This window comes from Corvus kubaryi, unplaced genomic scaffold (genome assembly GCF_017639235.1).
Source record: "Corvus kubaryi isolate FWS band 111438036 unplaced genomic scaffold, C.kubaryi_AGA036_p1.0 37334, whole genome shotgun sequence".
NCBI classification, from domain to species: domain Eukaryota; kingdom Metazoa; phylum Chordata; class Aves; order Passeriformes; family Corvidae; genus Corvus; species Corvus kubaryi.
Genome location: NW_024581108.1, coordinates 10,739,011 through 10,759,405, shown reverse-complemented (window position 1 = coordinate 10,759,405; position 20,395 = coordinate 10,739,011). Strand labels below are relative to the sequence as shown.

At 36.9% G+C, this 20,395-nt stretch overlaps 1 protein-coding gene across 1 annotated transcript; it reads left to right on the top strand.

Moving 5' to 3' along the window:
• Window positions 1–8,513: 8,513 nt before the first annotated feature.
• On the top strand, window positions 8,514–14,671 carry LRRC8B (leucine rich repeat containing 8 VRAC subunit B). The gene is made up of 4 exons (XM_042030262.1): window positions 8,514–8,571; window positions 9,387–9,486; window positions 10,145–12,303; window positions 13,266–14,671. Exons 3-4 carry the CDS (start codon window positions 10,171–10,173, stop codon window positions 13,536–13,538), a joined length of 2,406 nt encoding a protein of 801 aa, XP_041886196.1. The 5' UTR covers window positions 8,514–8,571; window positions 9,387–9,486; window positions 10,145–10,170; the 3' UTR covers window positions 13,539–14,671.
• Window positions 14,672–20,395: the final 5,724 nt, after the last annotated feature.

Sequence of the window (20,395 nt, the reverse complement as noted above, 5' to 3'; positions counted from 1 at the left end):
AAGTTAGCAGTCAGTGCTGCGGTTATGAAGCTATTTGGTTCAGATATCCTAGGTAGCCATGTAGAAGGGTGAGAAATGTAAAGTGGAATTAATATTCTAATGTTTACGTATGTTGTCTTTAATGTTTAAGTGGTATAGGTTATATAATTCCAATTAGAGTTTTACCAGACTTGGTGAGTGGGCTTCAGTGTATTGTACCTATGCATGGGTTTGGGGATTATTTTCCCCAAGAGTTGTTAGTGTGTTACAAATGAGTTCTGGATTTAATTTTTAGCTACTTGAAATCAAATTGCAATTCAGTATTGAACTAAAGTGTCATAATACTTATGAGTAGTTTGCCCAGCTATCTGATTTAAACTTACTGATATGAAAAGGCTGTGTTTTGTAGTGGTGTAGTACCTTGGAAGGAAGGCAGATGATGCAACTCTCAGTAAAGCTGTTACAAATGCAGTTTGAGGTATAATGCTGACATACCCTCTTCTGATGTACACCTGAGAGGATTCTAGGGTCTTTCAACAATCAGAAGCGAATTGTGGAGAATTTGTTATGGACTATTTTCAATTTAATTCTCATTGGTGTTGTTCTGTTTCAAAATAATGTATTTGCACACACTGAAATAAATTATGTGACTGCATTTCCATCTCAGCTTCTAAGTACATTTGGATGCTGTAAACTGGAATGCAATTTCTTATACTGAAACTGAGAATTTAGTTGACTGTGAGAAACTGAACGGGTTAAAAATGCTGGTAAAGGGGTCTAGTGATGCCAGTAAGAATGTGGTAGTAACACAATCTGGTTGCTACTTATTGTTAGTGTGATTTAGACATTGTTACAAACATTTTGTTTCTTTGTGAGATAATACTCTGAATTGTGATTTTAGTTAGCAAAGTTTCAGTTTTGTGGCACAACAGCTACAAAACTGGTCATGTAGTTTATTCAGGCTTAATTAAAGTGACATTGATTTTTTAGAGCTCTTATTTCAAACCCCAGAAAATGTAACCCCTTATTTCCCAGACATTATTGTTTTAGTTTTCTGGGGAAAATATCAGTATTCTGTGAGTAGTTCAGGTTGTGAAGTATTTACTTAGTTACTTTCTGTTAGCTAAATAAAATCATCTGCATCCAAATATGAGGATCTACTGAGCTAAAATTTAATAATTGCACATTGTGATTTTAATGCTGAAGTATTAGTCCTTTGAACTAATTTTTCCATCTGAATGAAAGCAAAATCTTGGTGTGCATTTGTTGTGTAATCCAAAATATTTGAAGGCGGGAGGGAATTTGAAAATTTTTAACTAAAAACTGTTTCTAGGCTGTGTTTAAATTATTTACAAGATGAACTTTAATTTTCAACCCATGCCAATGCAAGTGTGAAACTGATTATTACTTTTCCAGTGCCTTTGCAGTACAGGAAAACTGTTTTCCAAGTAAACACTTTTTATTAAACATTAACATTGCTTAAATACTAACGTTGCAGTAACACTGACTGCAAAGTTGGGAAAATTATTGCTTAATTGAAGCAAGATGGGATATGTCAATACTCAAGTGCTTTACTGAACAGGAGTTAAAAGCAGTGTCTGCTTTGCTTCAAATTTTGATTCAGTTTCTTACAAATATGGAGCTAGATGTTTTTTACTTCAAAGTTCTTAATTGATTCAGGTGATGATAAAACCTTGACTCTTGTTTTTGTAGTTCTTAAACTTGGCTTCATACCCAAGTGTGTTTCTGATAATGCTGCTGTCATTTTTATATCATACTAGTCTAGCCCATAGAGCAATTTCAAATACAAATTCACATTCAGATACAAATACTTTGACTAGTAAAAACACTTTCTCCAGCCCTCTCCTCAAATTAAGTCCAAGGTGTTAAGGATTGTGTTCTAGCTGAAAAAGGCCACAACCTATGCTTCTAGAAAGGCCTGTACTAGTGAGGCCAGCTGTTGGGTCTCTTAAGACAGCCTACTCAAAAAAGGAAATTTTGCGCCGCAGGAGACTTGCACAGCACACTTGGGTTGATGGAAGTACAACGCGTGAACATAGGTCCTGAACTAACTTGGTGTTTGTTCAGGAAACAAAGCAGGATTACTGTGGATTTGCTGCAGAATTCAAGTCTGATCACTTGTTTGTGCTTCTGAAACTTAGCGTTGTCCTAGGAGATGCTTCTGATAAGCACAACAGGGCTTTCAGCTCTCCTGATCCCATGCATATGGGCAGCTCTGAACTGTAGAGTTATGTTCAGGCATGCAGTTGGGACACTGTCACCCAGTATGTGCAGTGGGGAATTTGTCTTTCAGCCCGTTCCGTTTGTTAAAAGAAGAGAAGATGTAGCTGGTTGCTTTGTCCTATTAGTAAATCCGTAATGCAGAGTAATATGAATAGGAAGAGACTTAAGAGACTGAGGGAGTTGTGCAGCCAGATTGCACTCTGCTGGAGGATTGGTAAAGCCTATTCAATTTCCATTTCAAGCAGGCTTGTATTGACTCCAGAGTCTCAAGTTTTTTCTATTCTCACCTGGGGGGGGGGGCGGGGCTGGGATTCCTTAAAAAGGTAATAAGATGGGTTACAGGAGAACTGGCATACAAAGAGTGCCTGAGTTTGCATCAGATATCAATTGGAAATTTATCTGTTCTCATTATTCTGTTCTAGCTGTTTAGACCAAACATCTAGAATCAAGTGTTTCAGCTTGTCAGGCTGGCTGTCAAGAGTAACTGTCTTTCCTGTTAAACAAGATGAAAACCTGCCGCTTCTGAGAGGAGATATGAGCCGCTACTGAAAATCCAAATCAGCTTTCCAATGTCAGAACTAATAGAGTGAAATCAGATGTGTTTCTGTATTGCTGCCCTGATAATTATATTTTCCTAGATGCAATTAAGTTCTTGTCTGTGGAAGTAATAATATTCCCTTCTAGAAAGTTCTCCATTAATCTTATGCAGCATCAGGAAAACTTAAAACTAAAAGACTATTTTTTGACCATTCTTAAATCTTGTAGCTATATTTGTACATGGTAATAATTATCTTGCAGGGACAGAATATATTTGGTGTATATTTTTTGTGACCTCAGTTGCAGTTTCCATTCTCAACACCTGCTGTCCTGAGGCAATACTGCTTGGTCTTAGCAGTCTATAAATGTTGAAAAAACATCAGCATCCTTTTTTTGGCCAAATGATGAAATTTTAAGTTATTGTACTAGATAACTGTTCATATTTTAGAAACAGAATTATTCTAGGTAGAATGAGGACTACAAATACAAGTTAATATTTCTGAGATTGGACAGAGGTGATAACTGTCTGACTACTATTAGAAAAAGGAAAAGTGTGTGTGCTTCCAGCTCTCAGAACCTAATAGAAGCTTAGTACAATCCAGAACAGTCTCTCTAAATACTTAGTAAGAAATTATTACTGTATAATATTCTTCATTTAAATACTTCTTAGAGAATAGCAGAAATGTTACCATGATTTTACAGTTGCGAAGTTTGAGTTGGAAAGAAGTAAAATTACTTGCATGAAGCGATCCAGCTGTCAGAAGTTATTAATTAAATATTGGGATGAAACAAGATATGTCTCTATTGTATGATCAATACAAAGCACTCTCTTCTGAACAGGTGCTTGCGTTGATATTCATTGTAGTCAGTATTTTAGAGGCTGATATGTCTCTTAAGTTTAACTTATAACCTTAATTTATATATTTTAAAAATGCATCTCTGATCTTGGAAATAGTACTGAGACAGTAAAGCTGTACAAAAGAGTGCTTACTAGAAATGCTCACATTTGATTTGGAGTCCAGATTCTGCTTGGTTCATTAGGGATCTTAGAAAGCACCATGGCTATGAATGGAGTGGTAGGTTCTGGACAAGTAGACAGCTTGTTCTCAAAGAGATCCATCATGGTGATGCAATTACATGAAAAAAAAGCTGGTCTACTGTTCATTTTACTGTATTTTTTTACCATTAGTAGGCTTATCTATTTAACACTGTAACATACTTGTTCAGAAACTTAGGTTTGTACCTACTTACTAATTTTTCTCCATTTTATTTTGTAGGGTTTTTGTGTAAACTGTTTGTCTCACCTATCTCTTTGCTTTTAAACTTGGGTTTAAACTGAATCTTTTCCTCACTAGTACAGGCCTTTCTAGAAGCATAGGTTGTGGCCTATTTCAGCTAGAACACAATCCTTAACACCTTGGACTTAATTTGAGGAGAGGGCTGGAGAAAGTCTTTTTACTAGTCAAAGTATTTGTATCTGAATGTGAATTTGTATTTGAAATTGCTCTATGGGCTAGACTAGTATGATATAAAAAGCACACAACATAACTTTTAAATACAAATTTTATAATGCAACTTCATTACAGAGTTTAATCTTCAAAGTAGTTGACTTGTTTTTACCCTCCCATCTGCTATTGAGAATTAAGTTTAAGTAACTTCATGCACTTGGGCAGACCTAACAGATGTGATTCAGTACCTATAACGTGGCCCACAGGTATGTAATTTTAATAACTTAGGCAACTGGAATGTTTGAATGTAGTCCATCTCCCTAGTGAGTGTTGGACCAATGACATATTTTACAAAGTTTACCTCTGAACTGGCCTTCCTTGAATAGAGAAAATGCTCAATACTTGCATATCAATAATACTTAATGCAAAGTTAATGTGGCTCAAGGAAGACATTGGTCTGTTTTGGAGTGCTGCAGGCATAGGAAAGAAATGCATAATGTAATGTATCTAATCCTGCACAGTCAGATTTCAGGAGTAAGTCTTGTGCTTGTAAAGCAAATCAAATTGGAGTAAAGCATATTTTCAATTAAGATTAGACTGCAACTTTATAAAGACTTTAGACTAGGTAAAGTATTTTTCTTGCATTAAGTGTACCAGAGAGAGAAAAAAAGGTGAAACTGCCTTTAAGTTGTTTTTAGACCTTTTGTGTTGAACCTGGGAATGTTCAAGCTTTTAGATAGTTGAGGAAACCGAAATATATTTGCCATGTTCTAGTCTTGTTTTTCTCAGCTTGAGGAAGATATGGCAGTGGTAGAGTGAGGTAGTAGTTGCTTAATTTTAAGGGTTTTTTTTAATCAACTTATGTGCTGTGCAGTTAACTCTGAAGCAGTAGCAGAGAAGGGTAAGTCTTGTAAAGTAAAAATATTAGTGTAGCCCAACTTACTAAATTTTAAACTATGCTTGCAGTTTTTTCCCTCAGAAATTACTTGGCTATATAGACTCATGTAAGCCTTCCCGAGAGAGCAAGGACTGATTCTTAAGCAGCATAAAACTTTGCTATTACTATTCTATAACTTATGTTCAGCTGTCTTGAGAGCAGGAGTGTTTAAGAAGGGCAAGGGCCTCTAGTCAGTCCAGGTACAGATCATTGAGATTGTCTGTAGTTGTAATTTCTGAGTATTTGGAAGGACTTCGGGTCTTTGATTATTTGAGAGGTTGATATGGCAAACTTGTAATAATGTTAGTGTAGTGTTGAAGATCCAGTGGTTGAGGAATATGCTGGTTATTGTAGAGTGTGGGAATGTCTTTGGGTTTGTTTTAAATACAAAAGGATAATCACTTATACATGTTTAATTGTCACCTGTGATCTCCTTCAGAATGAGCTGAAAAGAAGCTTTCTCTAATCTTGTTTGTGTTGTTCTGCATTCAGTGGAATGCAGATTCAAAACCACAATCCCTATCAAAAAGGTCCTACAGCTGAGTCTGTGCGTGCACACAGGTGACCAAAGTACAGATTCTGAAAGACCATGTATCACTGCTTGAAAAAGGGAGAGGCAGTTATGTAAATGCTTCTGCTACGAGTAACTATGGCAGTATCATTCTTTATGGAGTCACTTGCAGCAGAACTCTTGCAGTACCTGGCTATTCATTGTTTACAGAGTACTTGAGAAAGGAAGCAGTAACGTGCCAATAAAAGGAGAAGTTTTTGCCAGGAAAGATCTGTTTTGGTGATGCGTGTGTATGGGTAAAATTTGTTTATTTTTTTTTCCCTTTGGGAATTTTCATGAGGATTTATTTGCAAGTGGAGGTTCAGGCTGTGCATGTGAAACCATAAGCAGGTACTGGGAATCTCATAGGGGAGTCTCAAAACTGCCTATGAAGCCAAACTGATTGTGTGTTTAGTTTATTATTGGACTTAATTTTCCATCCAAAACTTGAGAAGAAAAAGTGATCTATTTAAATTAGGTAGAAGCTAAGTTAGTACTGTAGTTCAGGAAGGACTTTTGATAGAAAATTGATAAAACAGCTACAGTACATAGTGTGTCAGCATCTCCTTATCTAATTTGAGAAGCAACTGCAAGAGTCTAAAGAGACTGGCTGAAAACTTGGTGGCTGTGTTTGAGGGGGAGGGAAAAAAAGCAAGTCAGGGGCCATGGGAATACCTGTCAAGGTATGCTTTAGTTGTATAAATCTATCTTGATTAAATTAGTGTGTTGGAAACACAAGTTAAATACCCTTGAGGGAGGACAAGAAAGGCAGTTGCCTTGCTGCAAAGATATCTCTAACTAAATGTGCCTAAAAATTATGTGAGCAATGACCAAATGACAGAGTAATGCAATGCCAAGTACCCTTTTGGCAGCTGGGGGTGGTGGTGGGTATCTGATGCTTATAGATAATATTTTTCAAAATGAGAGCCTTTTACTCACATTCTGGATATGTTTCTGTTGATCAGATTTAGTAAGTCTTGAAGTAACTAAAAATTACCTAGATATTAGTGATCTTTTTTACTTTATTTTTCTGGCCTATGTCTCTGTATTGGTCTGGTGTAACTCTCCTGAAGTCATCATTTTGCCTGGGGCTAAACTTCATTCTCTCTTCTTCTAAGAAAGATTGCCAATTGAGTTAGGCCACTTTGAAAAGCTTTTATGGCTTTGATATGGGTTGAAAGCTGCTGGAGATGAGGTTTATCAAATCCATTACAGTTCAGTGTTATTCCATTTGATTAGTCACTTTTGGCATACAGATAGGATTTGAAAGAAAAATGTCTTCAACAAAATTATTATCAATAATTCACATGTTTACATTACAGTTGTTTATACTGCGTACTCCTCCAATGGGAAGCTTTATTTCATACACATAGAACTGTAATGGATACACCTGCTTCATTGGAAGGCTTCAGAAAGTAGCCCTTCACCAGACCAGATTTCAAGTATTTAAATACTCAATACTGTGACATTTACTTCCTGCTAGAAAGTGTTATAATACCACAGCAAGGATGTAGTCTTTTTTCTGGAATCTCTGATGGGGACTAACAGCTTTCCATTGCAAGGCAGAGAGGTGACAAAGCATTTTTTAGAAACAGACTTCACAAAGTTACATGAGTCAGTCTCACCCTGAGTTCTCAATCTGTACAAAAACAAAACACTTTTTTTTTTAATTAGCATTACACCATTGGTTGAAAAAGGTGTACTGAGTGGTGCAAGCTCTCAAGTATACCAATATGCTTTTCACAGAATTGGCTTAAGTTTCATTTTCTGTTTTCCTTTTTGTAAATTTTAGGGAAAATACTTTATCAAAGAGTGTTAACTGTTTTATTGTACTCTGAATTTTGTCCTTGGTACTGAATAGGTATGCCTTATTCCCCAAGGAATATATTACTTACTCCTGTAAGCATTTAGTTACATGAATCATCCTAAAACATTAGTATCTCCCCAAGTCCCTGATGAGGTTTACATGTTTGTCAGGAAAAGAATTGCTCCCATACTCATGTTCAGTAGACCTTTCACACTATGTTAAACTCTCAGCCAACTTAGTGATAATTTTGACTTTTTGAGTGTTTTTCTTTATTAAAAATTTGCTATTTTTACCTTTTGATCTTACTTTTTTTCATCGTTCAATATATTCATCTCTTAGTGTGTTCTTTACAACTTCAACAGAGGTCCCAAGTCTTTCATTTTTATAACAAAGTTCAAGTAAGAAGAATTGACTGGTTTTAATTTGAAGTTGGAAGTGGAAAAAAAAGTTTATTTTCTTCTGTTTACATTCAAATCAAGCATGTTTGGCTTGAGTCAAGATGTGATCCAGGTATTCTTTGCAGAATGAAAGCCTTAATTTGAATGGGTTTAGTATCTCTTTGTGCTTTTATACCAACAAATTTATATTCAAACCACAAGAATTATATCAAAAGATCTCATTTTAAAGGCATTTGAGATGTGCTTTTGGAAGTTGAGGTGGAGTGATTGAAGGAATTGCTATTTCCCAGCTGTGTAGAGTATCTCAGCTGCAGAACTTTTAACTTTACTTAAATGCAATAACTGTTGAGCTTTTTTTTCTAAGCTTTTAGTGCTCAGAAAGGGGACAGTGAGAGAGGCCAGTACTTTATCTCTACTTTAGGAAAAGCAACTTTCAGATAGTGAACAAGTAAATAATTTGAAGGGGGTGGTATCTTGTAGGTCCTTAGATCTTTTACTCTTAGAATGTTTGCTCTCTAAAATGCTGTTGTGGAAGGAGTAATGAGCTACTGTTCTAATACTCACAGTTTTTGGACCAAATATTTCACAATCTTATGACAATTTATTTTCCTTCCAGGAGTGTATTGTAACCATCCAGTCCTTATTCAGCTGCTTTCCCTTGGGTGGGCCTGGTAAGTTTTTGTATTTTATTATAAATAGCTTTGTCAGTGCAAGAAGGGTTAATTTATTTTCAGTCATTCTTTCCACTTGAATGTGGAGTAAGAATAAGGTTCAGCTATTGTTTGACTTTTTGTAACAGTTTGTCAGCTCTGTTTAAAATTGAAATGTACAGTACCAACATATTATAAATGAGAACCAGCATGTGCCCAGGTGGCCAAGAAGGCCAGTGGCCTGGCCTGTATCAAAAACAGTGTAGCCAGGGGGACCAGGGCAGTTCCCCGGGTTGGGAACTTGTGAGGTCCCAACTCGAGTGCTGTGTCCAGTTCTGGGCCCCACATGACAAGAAAGACAGTGAGGGGCTGGAGTGAGCCCAGAGAAGGACAGTGGAGCTGGGGAAGGGTCTGGAGCACAAGTTCTGTGAGGAGCAGCTGGGGGAGCTCAGCCTGGAGAAAAGGAGGATCAGGGGGAACTTACCAGTCTCTACAACTGCCTGAAAGGAGCGTGTAGCCAGGTGGGGGTCAGTTTCCCAAGTAACAAGTTCATAGTTGTTTGGGGGAAAAAATTACTTCCTCATTGAAATAGGGCTAGCTGTAGGCAGTTTCCCCTCGGTGTTTGGGGATTTTTGTGTTGATGTAACTGCAAAGCTTTTATTTCGCATTCTGCATGATCACATAGGAGTACAGACTGTTCCATTTCATGTAGCTGTAGCAATGCAGAGCTTAATGGATGCACAATGAGGCAGCAGTTCTAATGCAAGTTGAAATGTTTGCTCTTTATTTAGGTTAAGGCATTGCAAATAAGTATATTCAATATTTTCTCCATCCAGAATGAAGACAAATGTAAAGATGGCATGTCCGAGGAATTTTAAAAGGTGTAGACCTCCTGACTGAGCAGTGCTGTGTTTTTTATTCTCTTTAATTAGTAAAGTAAGTATGAATCAAACCTATGCTTCTGAGAGTTAAATGTGTCACTTACATATATATAAACAGCAATATTGAACAATAATAAATTGTGCCACCTTAATTTTTATTCTGCCAATATGCTTAATTCTCTTGATGGGAGAAGATGGGGAATTATACATAAGAATATGTAATACAAAATGCCTTTTGGGGAATTTGTATATTTTTAACTGGGTAGAATTATTTAATCTGGTAGAAAGTTCTAAATTACAAGAGTCATCATGTTAATGTACCACTCTGATTTTGGAATTCTTCATAAATAAGAAATCACTTATGTAAGTCAATGATGGTAGTGAAGGCCTGCTTTAACTTATACCTGCTTGTTGCTTCTACTGGAGCAGTGCCCAATTGTTTGGTTAAAATATACCTTCTCCTAATCTCTCGTGCTAGTTTCGCTCTCTAAGTTTTTGCATTCCAAGTACCTTTCCTTAAAATAAATCCATGAGATGATGGCTGGGGTCAGGTCCCAGAAGTTCTTGGATCCTTTCACTATGCTCTGGAGTCCAAGCCACATGTTACACGTATTTAAGACTGTGAAAATGGTAATAAACTTCAAGTATTTAATGGTGAGATAAATTGTTTTTAACAATTATCTAAGAATGTCTTTTCTTTTTTCTTCTACCAGCTGCTGTTCTCTCACAGGTGAAAGTCATGATCACGCTAACAGAACTCAAATGCTTAGCAGATGCCCAGTCATCCTACCACATACTAAAACCATGGTGGGATGTCTTCTGGTATTACCTCACCATGATAATGCTGCTACTTGCTGTGCTTGCTGGGGCTCTCCAGCTTACTCAAACCAGAGTATTGTGTTGTCTTCCTTGCAAGCTAGAATTTGACAATCATTGTGCTGTGCCTTGGGATTTAGTTAAAGCCAACCTTAACATGTCAGCTAGCTCGACAGCACCGATAATCATCCCGCTTAAAATCCAGAATTATCTCCATCGGCAGCAGTATTCCTACATTGATGCAGTATGTTATGAGCGACAACTTCACTGGTTTGCCAAATTTTTTCCATACCTAGTGCTTTTGCATACCTTTATTTTTGCAGCTTGCAGTAATTTCTGGCTTTACTATCCTAGTACAAGTTCCAGGCTTGAGCACTTTGTAGCTGTTCTTCAGAAGTGTTTTGACTCTCCGTGGACAACGCGTGCCCTCTCAGAAACAGTTGCTGAGCAGTCTGCGAGGAAGTTGCCGATAGCCAAATCAAAAACAGTGATTTCATCACCTCAGTGTTCAGGAGACATAGGGGCCAGCAGACAGTCCCTGCCATATTCACAACCTGGCTTGGAAACAACTGGAAGAGAAAATTCAAGTGTTCTTGATAAAAAAGAAGGGGAACAAGCTAAAGCTATATTTGAAAAAGTGAAGAAATTCAGAGTACATGCTGAAGAAAAGGATGTCGTATACACAGTGTATATGAAACAGATTATAGTGAAAGTCTTTGTAGTTGTCATAATAGTAATTTATGTCCCCTACTATTTATCCTTTATTACACTTGAAATTGATTGTGTGGTTAATGTTCAAGCCTTTACAGGCTACAAAAGGTACCAGTGTGTTTATTCACTAGCAGAAATTTTTAAAGTTTTGGCTTCATTTTATGTTGTTTTAGTGATCTTCTATGGGTTAACTTGTACTTACAGTTTGTGGTGGATGTTAAGAAGTTCACTTAAGCAATACTCTTTTGAGAAGTTGAGAGAGAAAAGTAATTACACTGATATACCTGATGTAAAGAATGACTTTGCATTTATTCTTCACTTGGCAGATCAGTATGATCCTCTTTATTCCCAGCGATTCTCAATATTCCTGTCTGATTTGAGTGAGAACGAACTCAAACAGATAAATCTTAACAATGAATGGTCAGTGGAAAAACTGAAAAATAAACTAGTAAGAAATTCCCAAGACAAGACTGAACTTCACCTTTTCATGTTAAATGGTCTTCCAGACAGTGTCTTTGAACTGACAGAAATAGAAGTCCTAAGCCTGGAACTTATTCCCGAAGCCAAACTCCCTTCAGCTGTGACCCAGCTTGTCAATCTCAAAGAACTCAATGTTTATCATTCATCACTAACGATGGATTATCCAGCAGTCAACTTTTTAGAAGAAAATCTGAAAACCTTGCGTTTGAAATCTAGTGAGATGGGAAGAATTCCGTTTTGGGTCTTTCATCTAAAAAACCTGCAAGAATTGTGCTTAACAGGATATTTCATGCTAGATCATCACAACTCCATATACAATGACGGCTTTCAGGGGCTAAAAAATCTGAGATCCATTCACTTAAAAAACAACCTTTCCCGTATACCTCAAGTGATTACAGATCTTCTGCCTTCTTTACAACACTTGTCTATCAACAATGAGGGAAATAAGCTGATAGTGCTAAATAACCTGAAGAAGCTGGTAAACCTGAGAACCTTGGAATTAATCTGCTGCGATTTAGAGCGCATTCCCCATTCCATTTTTACCCTAAACAATTTGCATGAAATTGACTTAAAAGAAAATAACCTCAGAACAGTGGAAGAAATAATTAGTTTCCAACATCTTAAAAATCTTTCTTGCTTAAAATTGTGGCACAACAGTATTTCATATGTCCCAGTGCAGATTGGTGCATTATCAAACCTGGAACAGTTGTATCTAAATTATAATAATATTAAGAATGTTCCATTGCAGCTATTTCTTTGTAGAAAGTTACACTATTTGGATCTTAGCTATAATAAGCTAACCTCCATCCCTGAAGAAATTGGTTATCTGACCAACCTGCAGTACTTGGCTTTGACAAAAAACCACGTAAGTAGAACTTTGAATTACTACTCAAAACCAAAAATAGATATTTAACCTACTATTTCTTCTGGAACTGCCTCTAGCTTGAAGTGCTTTTGTGGTGTTCATGATTAAAGCAAACCCAGAAAAAAGGGGTGGTGCTTGTTTAATTACTAAAGCTTTGGAATCAGCAAAGCTCACCTAATACTATCCTGGTTTGTAGCAGCTTAAGGGCTTTGGTTCAGAGACAGTATAGGTTAGCATGGCTGCAGAAACGCATCTTTCCTTGCCCTGCAGCTGTCAATCCTATGCAGTATTTTAATGGAAGTGAACAGCATTTAATTTTTACCTTAAAATGTCAAACTGAAAGCTAAAGTTAATCAGCAGCTGGTTGATAAGCAGCTCAGGTGTATGATGGGGAAGAGGGAAATAGTTATGGTTGGTAACCTCATCAGCAGTGCTAAACTCTCTGGCTCATTAGTGTGGGGCTCAGGCTTGTGACTTCTTTTGAGGCTTATAATTGTTTTCATTGGTGAGGCTTGTTTTGGATGTTACATGTCAGTAGAGTGGGCCAAGATTACTGTACTGCACAGGTAACTGCTTGTACAGGTTTCACAACACAGGAGCTGCTAGTGTCTCTCCACAGCCTGTGCTTGTTCTTAAGTGATTCTCAGGAGACAGTGGGCTCTTCCTCTCCCCTGCCCCCTGCGCTCCTCTGCATGCACGCATGGATGTGCTCCCCCTTCCAGGCTTGGTGTGTGCCAGGAGCTAAGCAGCTTTGTAACAAAACAGGTATAATAAAACCATTGTAGTGCTCTCAAGCACTTGATCACATAATGATAGAGAAATTACAGTCTTCCTTTTCCTTTCATAAACTAAGAGGGATTTTTACCCTAAAATAAAAACTGGAAATGTCAAAACATGCAGCTGTACCTAGGCTAACAGCTTCTAATGTACTTTATTTTTGTTCTTCTCTTTTCTTTTTCTAGATTGAAATGCTGCCTGATGGATTATTTCAGTGCAAAAAGCTGCAATTTCTTCTTCTGGGAAATAACAGTCTGATGAATTTGTCCCCTTTTGTGGGTCAGCTACTGAATCTTGTTCACTTAGAGCTCATTGGAAACTATCTTGAATCCCTTCCTGCTGAACTGGAAGAATGTCAGTTCTTAAAGCGAAATAATCTAATTGTAGAAGAAAGGTTGTTAAAAACACTTCCCCCTCGTGTAAGAGAGCGTTTGCAGGCATGCTCAGATAAGTCCTAAGTTTAAAATGAAACTCTGCATCATTGCATTCTACAAGTCTTGCTTAATATATCTCTAAAAATCTGTATATGTAGAGAGGAGTGAAGGAAAGAGCAATTTACAAATCAGTCTTAAATGCATTGAACTGAGTCGATTGTATTGGAAAAGAAAATTTTACTTAGATTCAAATAAAAGATGCAGCCTTTTACAGGTAAACATGTTTGAAAATTTTAGAACATGAATTGTTGTTTAGGTTCTACTGATTGAAATAATTCAGCTAAATGTTTATGGTAGTATTGATGTGGAAGAGCTGATTGCCTGGCTATAGTGAGAGTGTATATACTTTTTTCCTATGAGAATTTTTTCTGTTGATAGTGATGATTTTAAACAGTTTCATCTCCTGCCATATGAGGTCTAAGAACTGTCTGGAATTAGTTTCTAAATATGAATTCTTCTCTAACTTAGGATGTATTAAATTAAGAGCTTAAACTATTTGAGCAGTTTATTTGCATGGGGTATACTGAAAGTAATTTTTCATCATAACTTAATTTTTAAAAGCTTTTGACAAGTACTAAGCATTAATTCTATAATTGTGGAAGATGCCATTTGAATCTTACTATTAAATACCTAGAACTGGTTTCAGCATTTTGTCTTAAAAATAGTAAATACAAAATTAATTGTTGCCTAGAAATTGGGAAGAATCAGAAGAATCTGAAGTGACTATTGTGCGCATGTCCTAGAGAACCAATCTTACATTACTGATCTTCAGAGACAGTGATGGCAAACAGAACACAATATAGTTGCAAAGTTGTCTTCGGTATGTTGTGAGCATCACAGGTTTTAGTGTAGTGTATGTTTCTGATTAATATTTTTATAACTTCTCATTACTGACTGCCTCAGTGCAGCTTCTCCACACCCAGTTATTGCGGAGAGGATGAAGGACATTTGTATTAGATAGGGACAGAAGGACACAGATAAAACAAACTAAATAATCACACATCTTATATGCACTTAGGAGGAAAAGACAGGAAGCATTATAAGCTTTGCCTCTTCTAGGGATGTAATAATTTCATAAATCATAGTGGTGGGATAAACTCTTATGCCATCCTTAATACTTGCAAAACTGGATGGAAATAAAACGTTTCCTGACTTCATTCTTCTGCTGTGCGCTGTTTTATTATATTTGAAGTCTTAATTGTCATGATGTTTATCATGTTCACTAAAAACATAAGTTATGCCCCTGGGGAAGGAACAGGTTAGCATGCTTTCCAAAAACATACTTTAAAACTTTAACATAGTACAAAAAGTTTTGGAAAACTAATCTCAATTATGGGATTAATAAACAGATGAAGTAAACTGTGCCCTTAATGACTTTGTGTTCAAGAAATGTGCTAACAGACTGTATTCCAGTTTGTAATAACAAATCATCACAGATAAAACTAATTTTAGTATTAGACTACTTTTAGTCATCTCTTGCTCCCATTCCACTGCCAGTTTTGTGGAGTGTGAAGTTTATTTTGAAAGAAAATGCCCAAACAAATCTGATCAACATGAAAGTAGATGTCTTTGCAGGAGCAGTGCAAGAGGTGCATGTTTATCCACTGTACTGATGGCATTCCAAAGACCTTTGTAGTGGGAGCACTTTTCTTCTCAGGGAACCAAAATGTGGTAAAACTATTGCTTTCTATGTAGTTCTAGAAACGTTTAAACTGGTTACTTGTGTTTATGTGCAGACTAGTGCTGCTGGAACAGTGTTTCATAATGTCCGTATGTAACTCCCCCAAACTCTGTCAACTAATTTTGAGTTGTATAACAGTCCCATAGGAATTGACATAGTTCACCAACAGAGCTAGTACATGTGATTAAACCACAGTGCATTGATTTACACCCCTGTGGCAAAACTTGTGTTAATAATTGCAATAGGCCTGTCTGGACTTCATAACTTAACATTAAAGAACACTTTATGCCAGAATTTGACATGTTATACTTGCAGTCTAATAATTTATATCAGATTAAATGAGCATTTTCTTTAAAGCTTTTTTTCTGAATTGGAAGGCTTTGTTGAAAAAGTTAAATCAGCAAGTAACTGACTTGGCCAATAGCTTCAACTTTTTAAGAATGCATCAGTCCTTTTACGTAATCAGTCAAACTGATGAAGGCAAATAATTATCTTAAATGTGCATTTTACACTAGTTCTGTCAGGAGTGAAATAACAGAAATAACTTGGAGAAAGGTACTTCATTTCTAAAATGGTAGCTTCAAAGGATTTGAGAAATTACCCAAATGCATAATTAATAGTAATATTGTTTTATAGGCTAAATGGGTTACATTTTTTGCAGACTTTATTTTGTCACTCTGCACCCCCTCAAGAGGGTTGGATTATTTTAGCTGCATGTTTGGGCGTTTGAAAAACACCCAGACAAAAGCTGGAAAGTGTAAAGGCTATAATGTCTAGCCTTGCTTTCAAACCACAGTGTGCCTTTACTATCCCTTTTGTACCATGAAACCTAATCCAAGTGCTTAGAATTGAGGGTGGAGACAAATGTAACCCTGAATTCCTTGAATTCACTTCAGCCATCACCTTAATACTCACTATTTCTTCAAAACAAGGGAATTTTCAGGGAATCAATTTATGAATCCACTGTCAAACTTTGTACAATAATACTGTTGGCAATCTAGTCTTTGTATAAAAAATAATTTTCAATCAAAAAAAGGCTTTTCAACTTGTGTTGTATTGTGTTTAAGAACTTTGTATTGTGACCTTCCGTATCATCAACATTTTGTTTAAAGATTAAATTTTTGTTTGCATTACAATTCTATGAACTGTTCTTTATTTTTTGTAAGAGATGTTGCTTTTAATGCAAAGCTCAGAAGTCTGCTTCCAGCTATCTGTATCTGTGTGGTAGCAGGTCTATCTTCCACAGGAAAGTGTGAAGATAATGAACAGTAGTGGGAAATGAACACTATGCTCCGTGTCAAAACAGTTTTCATATTCTGGACTAGGAGAGAAGTTCTTGTGTTGATTTAGAACTAAGCTTCCTTCTTAATTGTTGCTACAGAACCTTTTCCAAGTCTCCCACTTCGATTTTTGTGAGCTGGGTAAGTATCAAATGCAGACTGGAATTATACTGGGAGAAGCAGGTTGGCAATGATTCTCTTCCCAGCTTGGCACATACAGCTGTTCTGTGGCTAAACTGCCATAAATAATGCTGCTTGTGGTAAATCATGAATGTATTTCAAGTATTGCACATGATATGAGCTCAAACTAGCTCATTTCTCTTGAAATGTGAGATGATACCTGATGGCTTTTTCTGTGGGCCTGGGTTTGACTCCATGTTTTTAAGGAAGAAGCTCAGATATGCAAGTAGTGTTACATTTTCAAGTGCTAGCTTTTTATTTTTCAAAATAAGAACCTTCCTAGTAAGTTTTACAGAACTGTAGCCTTTTCTTGTTGGAGATGAAATGAAATAACTAATAAAAAATGATGCAGCTTTCCTGTTTCGAGGAGGTAGTGTTAGTAAAATAAGGCAGATAATGATTTTTAAAACTGTTTTTTTCATGCCCCTACAGATTCATATATTTTGTTTTCATGGCAACGTATTGTTGCTCTAATAGTTTAATTTTTTTAGTCAATAGATTTTCATTATGTTAACGTACTTCCTTGGTTATGTGGCCTTTCCGTCTTCCATAATGTAAACTGAGGTTCATTCTGTAATCACTTCTAATAAGTAACTCTTTCTCTTCCCTTTCTACCCCAAAAAATGCCAGGATTATTGAGAACAATGTAGGAGCAAATACATGGCTGCAAGTCCTGAAAACTGGAGGCAGTGCACATCATCCTGTGGATTGTTTCTAGGATGGATTTTGCAGAACTTTGAGTATTTCTGGAAATTAGGAATTAATCAAGCTCTCACACTTTATTTGGCGTTGTTGGGTGGGCAAGTCCCTCAAATGTGTGAGCATGATAGTGCATTTCCCAGACTGCAATGCATGCTAGCGCCATCGTGATAGTGAGTAATGTAGGCTGTGGCAAGGGAGGGGGAATAGTAGTTGATAGAAAGAAGCAAGCAGTGATATTATGGTCCTATATGCTTTCAGGATACAGCAATGGTTCAGGAATTCCTGTGTCTGGAGAAGTCTCCATCCTGGCATTACATGGAGATTTTATCCCAGTGCTCCGTTGCTAGGACATGTAGGTGATGGAGGGGGCAGTAGCAATCCACTCTGGACTGGGCTGGCATCTGAAAGGATTTAGGCATTATGTCAGTTTAGTGTGTTTAGTAAAGGAACCATTATATCTTTGTCTTGTTGTTTCTTTATGTTACTCCATTTATGTGACTATCCATTCCCTCTTAGTTCAACTTCTAGTAACCTGTAATCTGTTGTTATTTTGTACAAATGTGCACTCTGCTTTGTAGGAGCCAGCTAAAAGACTTTCGGGTAGTATGGATATGCAAGTCATATGTATTTAACACTTGGAGAGGTGGAGAAGAGAGGATGAAAATGTGTCTACCTGCAGAGAGAGGGGAGAGGAATAATTGCTCAAAGTAACAGGAGAGATCTGAGAGACTGTTGTTACTACTTAGCCCAGCAAGGCTCTTGGGAAGTGTAACTTGCTCGTAGGCAGTTCTGGCAGCGTGGTGCTTAACACAGGGAGGTATCAGTCTGTAGTGCTTGTGGGCCTGCAAGTTAAACAGGTACATTTATTACTTGCTGTTGCTTTTTTCCTCTTGTAAAAACACTATTTCTAAATTTACTGCTACTGTTTACAAATGTTACTTATAATCCACTGAATGAAAGTTACTTCTTTTTCTTTTCCCCTCCCTATACTTGCATATCTATCTATTGCAGAACCAATACTCTCGTCAAAAGATGTTGCAAAGCAAGTATTTGAAAAGTGTGAAGGGATGAAAACTGTAACAGGAGCTATGTAGAAAAGCCAGTCACTGCAAGCTCCCTGGCAATGCAACCTGAAAATCTCTCAAGTCAGGGTTCAGGTTTCTAGTGTATGGATGGCAAGGGGAAAAAGGAATGTAGCTCACTATTCTTCATTGCAAACATACCTAACCTGCAAGTAAATAGTGAATTGATTGATCATTTGAAATTGGCCTTGCTCAGTAGCAAAAATGCATAAAATTGTCATGAGACAGTTGGGTGGGGTTTTTTTTAGTGAAGGTGTTCATTATAGCTAAAGGGGTGTGTTCATCATCATTGGGGAGGTCCCAATCCTCTGACCTCTGTGCTTTGGCCTTCTCATCTAACCATTGTTTTGGCTTTTGCTGGACCTTATGCTGAGCTGATTCTATGCAAGAGCCTGGCAAAAGACTTTACTAGTGCTTTGTAAACTAGTGTTTCGTTTTCTAGGGTACTAGTTTTCTGCTGGTTTAACAAGCTGAATTAGTCTGGTACAGTCTGGCAAGTATCAAAAGTCAGTAGAATGGGACAAAGATCAGGGCCTCCCCTTATGATAACTGCTTAGGGTGCTACTTTGTATTTGCTTGCAGAGTAATTATCCTCAGCTGCCTGATTGGTTTTTTTATTATAGTACGTTATTACAACCAAATGGCCATGACTTCTTTACATGAATTATAATATATATATAGCTGCATATATGCACATACACAGATATTGAATCCTGATTTAGTATTAAATAGGCTTAGGACACACTAATATACTAAATATGCTTATTTAAAATAAAATATTAATAAGTGGGAAGTGTAAGGATAGATTAAAAAAAGCTCTTGAAGAGTTTATAAATAGCATGTCTTGAACTGTTATCAGATAACAGATATGCTCAGTTGCTGTGGCTGCAATGGTTGCCTAAAAATTTAGGAACAGAAGGGAAAATAATCATACTTTCATGATGTGTAACCCATGATTACTGGCAAATATGTTGGCTCATTAATCCCTAACTGTCAGTTTTCCTTGGGTTGCTTGTGTTTTATCTAGGTTAGTGCTCTATTATGGAGCAGTGATAGCTTTCTGTGCTCCACAGAAAGTTTTCTGCTACTTAGGGATGATTCTGGTTCTCCAGCAGCAATTGCTGCATTGTTGTATTTCAGTGTGTGTTAAGGCAACCCCAAGTTGGCATTGCTTTTAATAAGGTGGACAAAGTGGCTGTGTCAAAGCAACAGAGGCCCTCCTGTAGTGGGGGTGGAAAACTGAAGAGGGGAGAAAAGCTAGAGCAGGAGCTAGTCCAGGTGTTGTAGGGCAAGCCATTTTCACTCCTGAATCAGTTCCTTAATCTGGCTGATGAGAGCTACTGCTAGTTTTTCCTTCAAAGCAGTCTGTCTCATTAAAGAAAACTGCTGAAGTAACTTGAGGGCTGTGCAGGGGACTGATTCTGTAAGGTGCTGAGTTTTCGAGTAACTGCTTAGTGAATGTGCTTGACTTCCACCCAAAGCCAGTGGAAGTTCAAGGTATTCATACCATTCCAAATAACTCTTTCAAGTTATTCAATTCGTTCTTCAAGATGCCTTGGTAAAAGAATCTTTTAAAACAAAGATTTGTTTTCTTTCTGTTCTGTGGATATAAATTATAACATAAGCATGGAAAGGAAATAGATAAGTTTTCTGGTATAAAAAATGGCTAGAAACAAGCAACAGTGTCAAAGGCAAGTACATATGACTCTTATTTGATTTAAATCTTTTTATGCCAAGTGTGTGTGGTTTTGCTGGCTTGAGAAATAAATCCACTGAACAGTCAGAACTGATAACATATTCTTTCCTGCATTGCTTCAGAGAAAACTGATAAACTTAGGTACAAAGTTTTAAATTTACTGAGTCATGCTTTCAGCTATAGCTTCCTGTTTTTCTGGATTTAATAATACTAGCACCTTATAAAGACAGATTGATTTTTATTGCCATAGATTTACACAG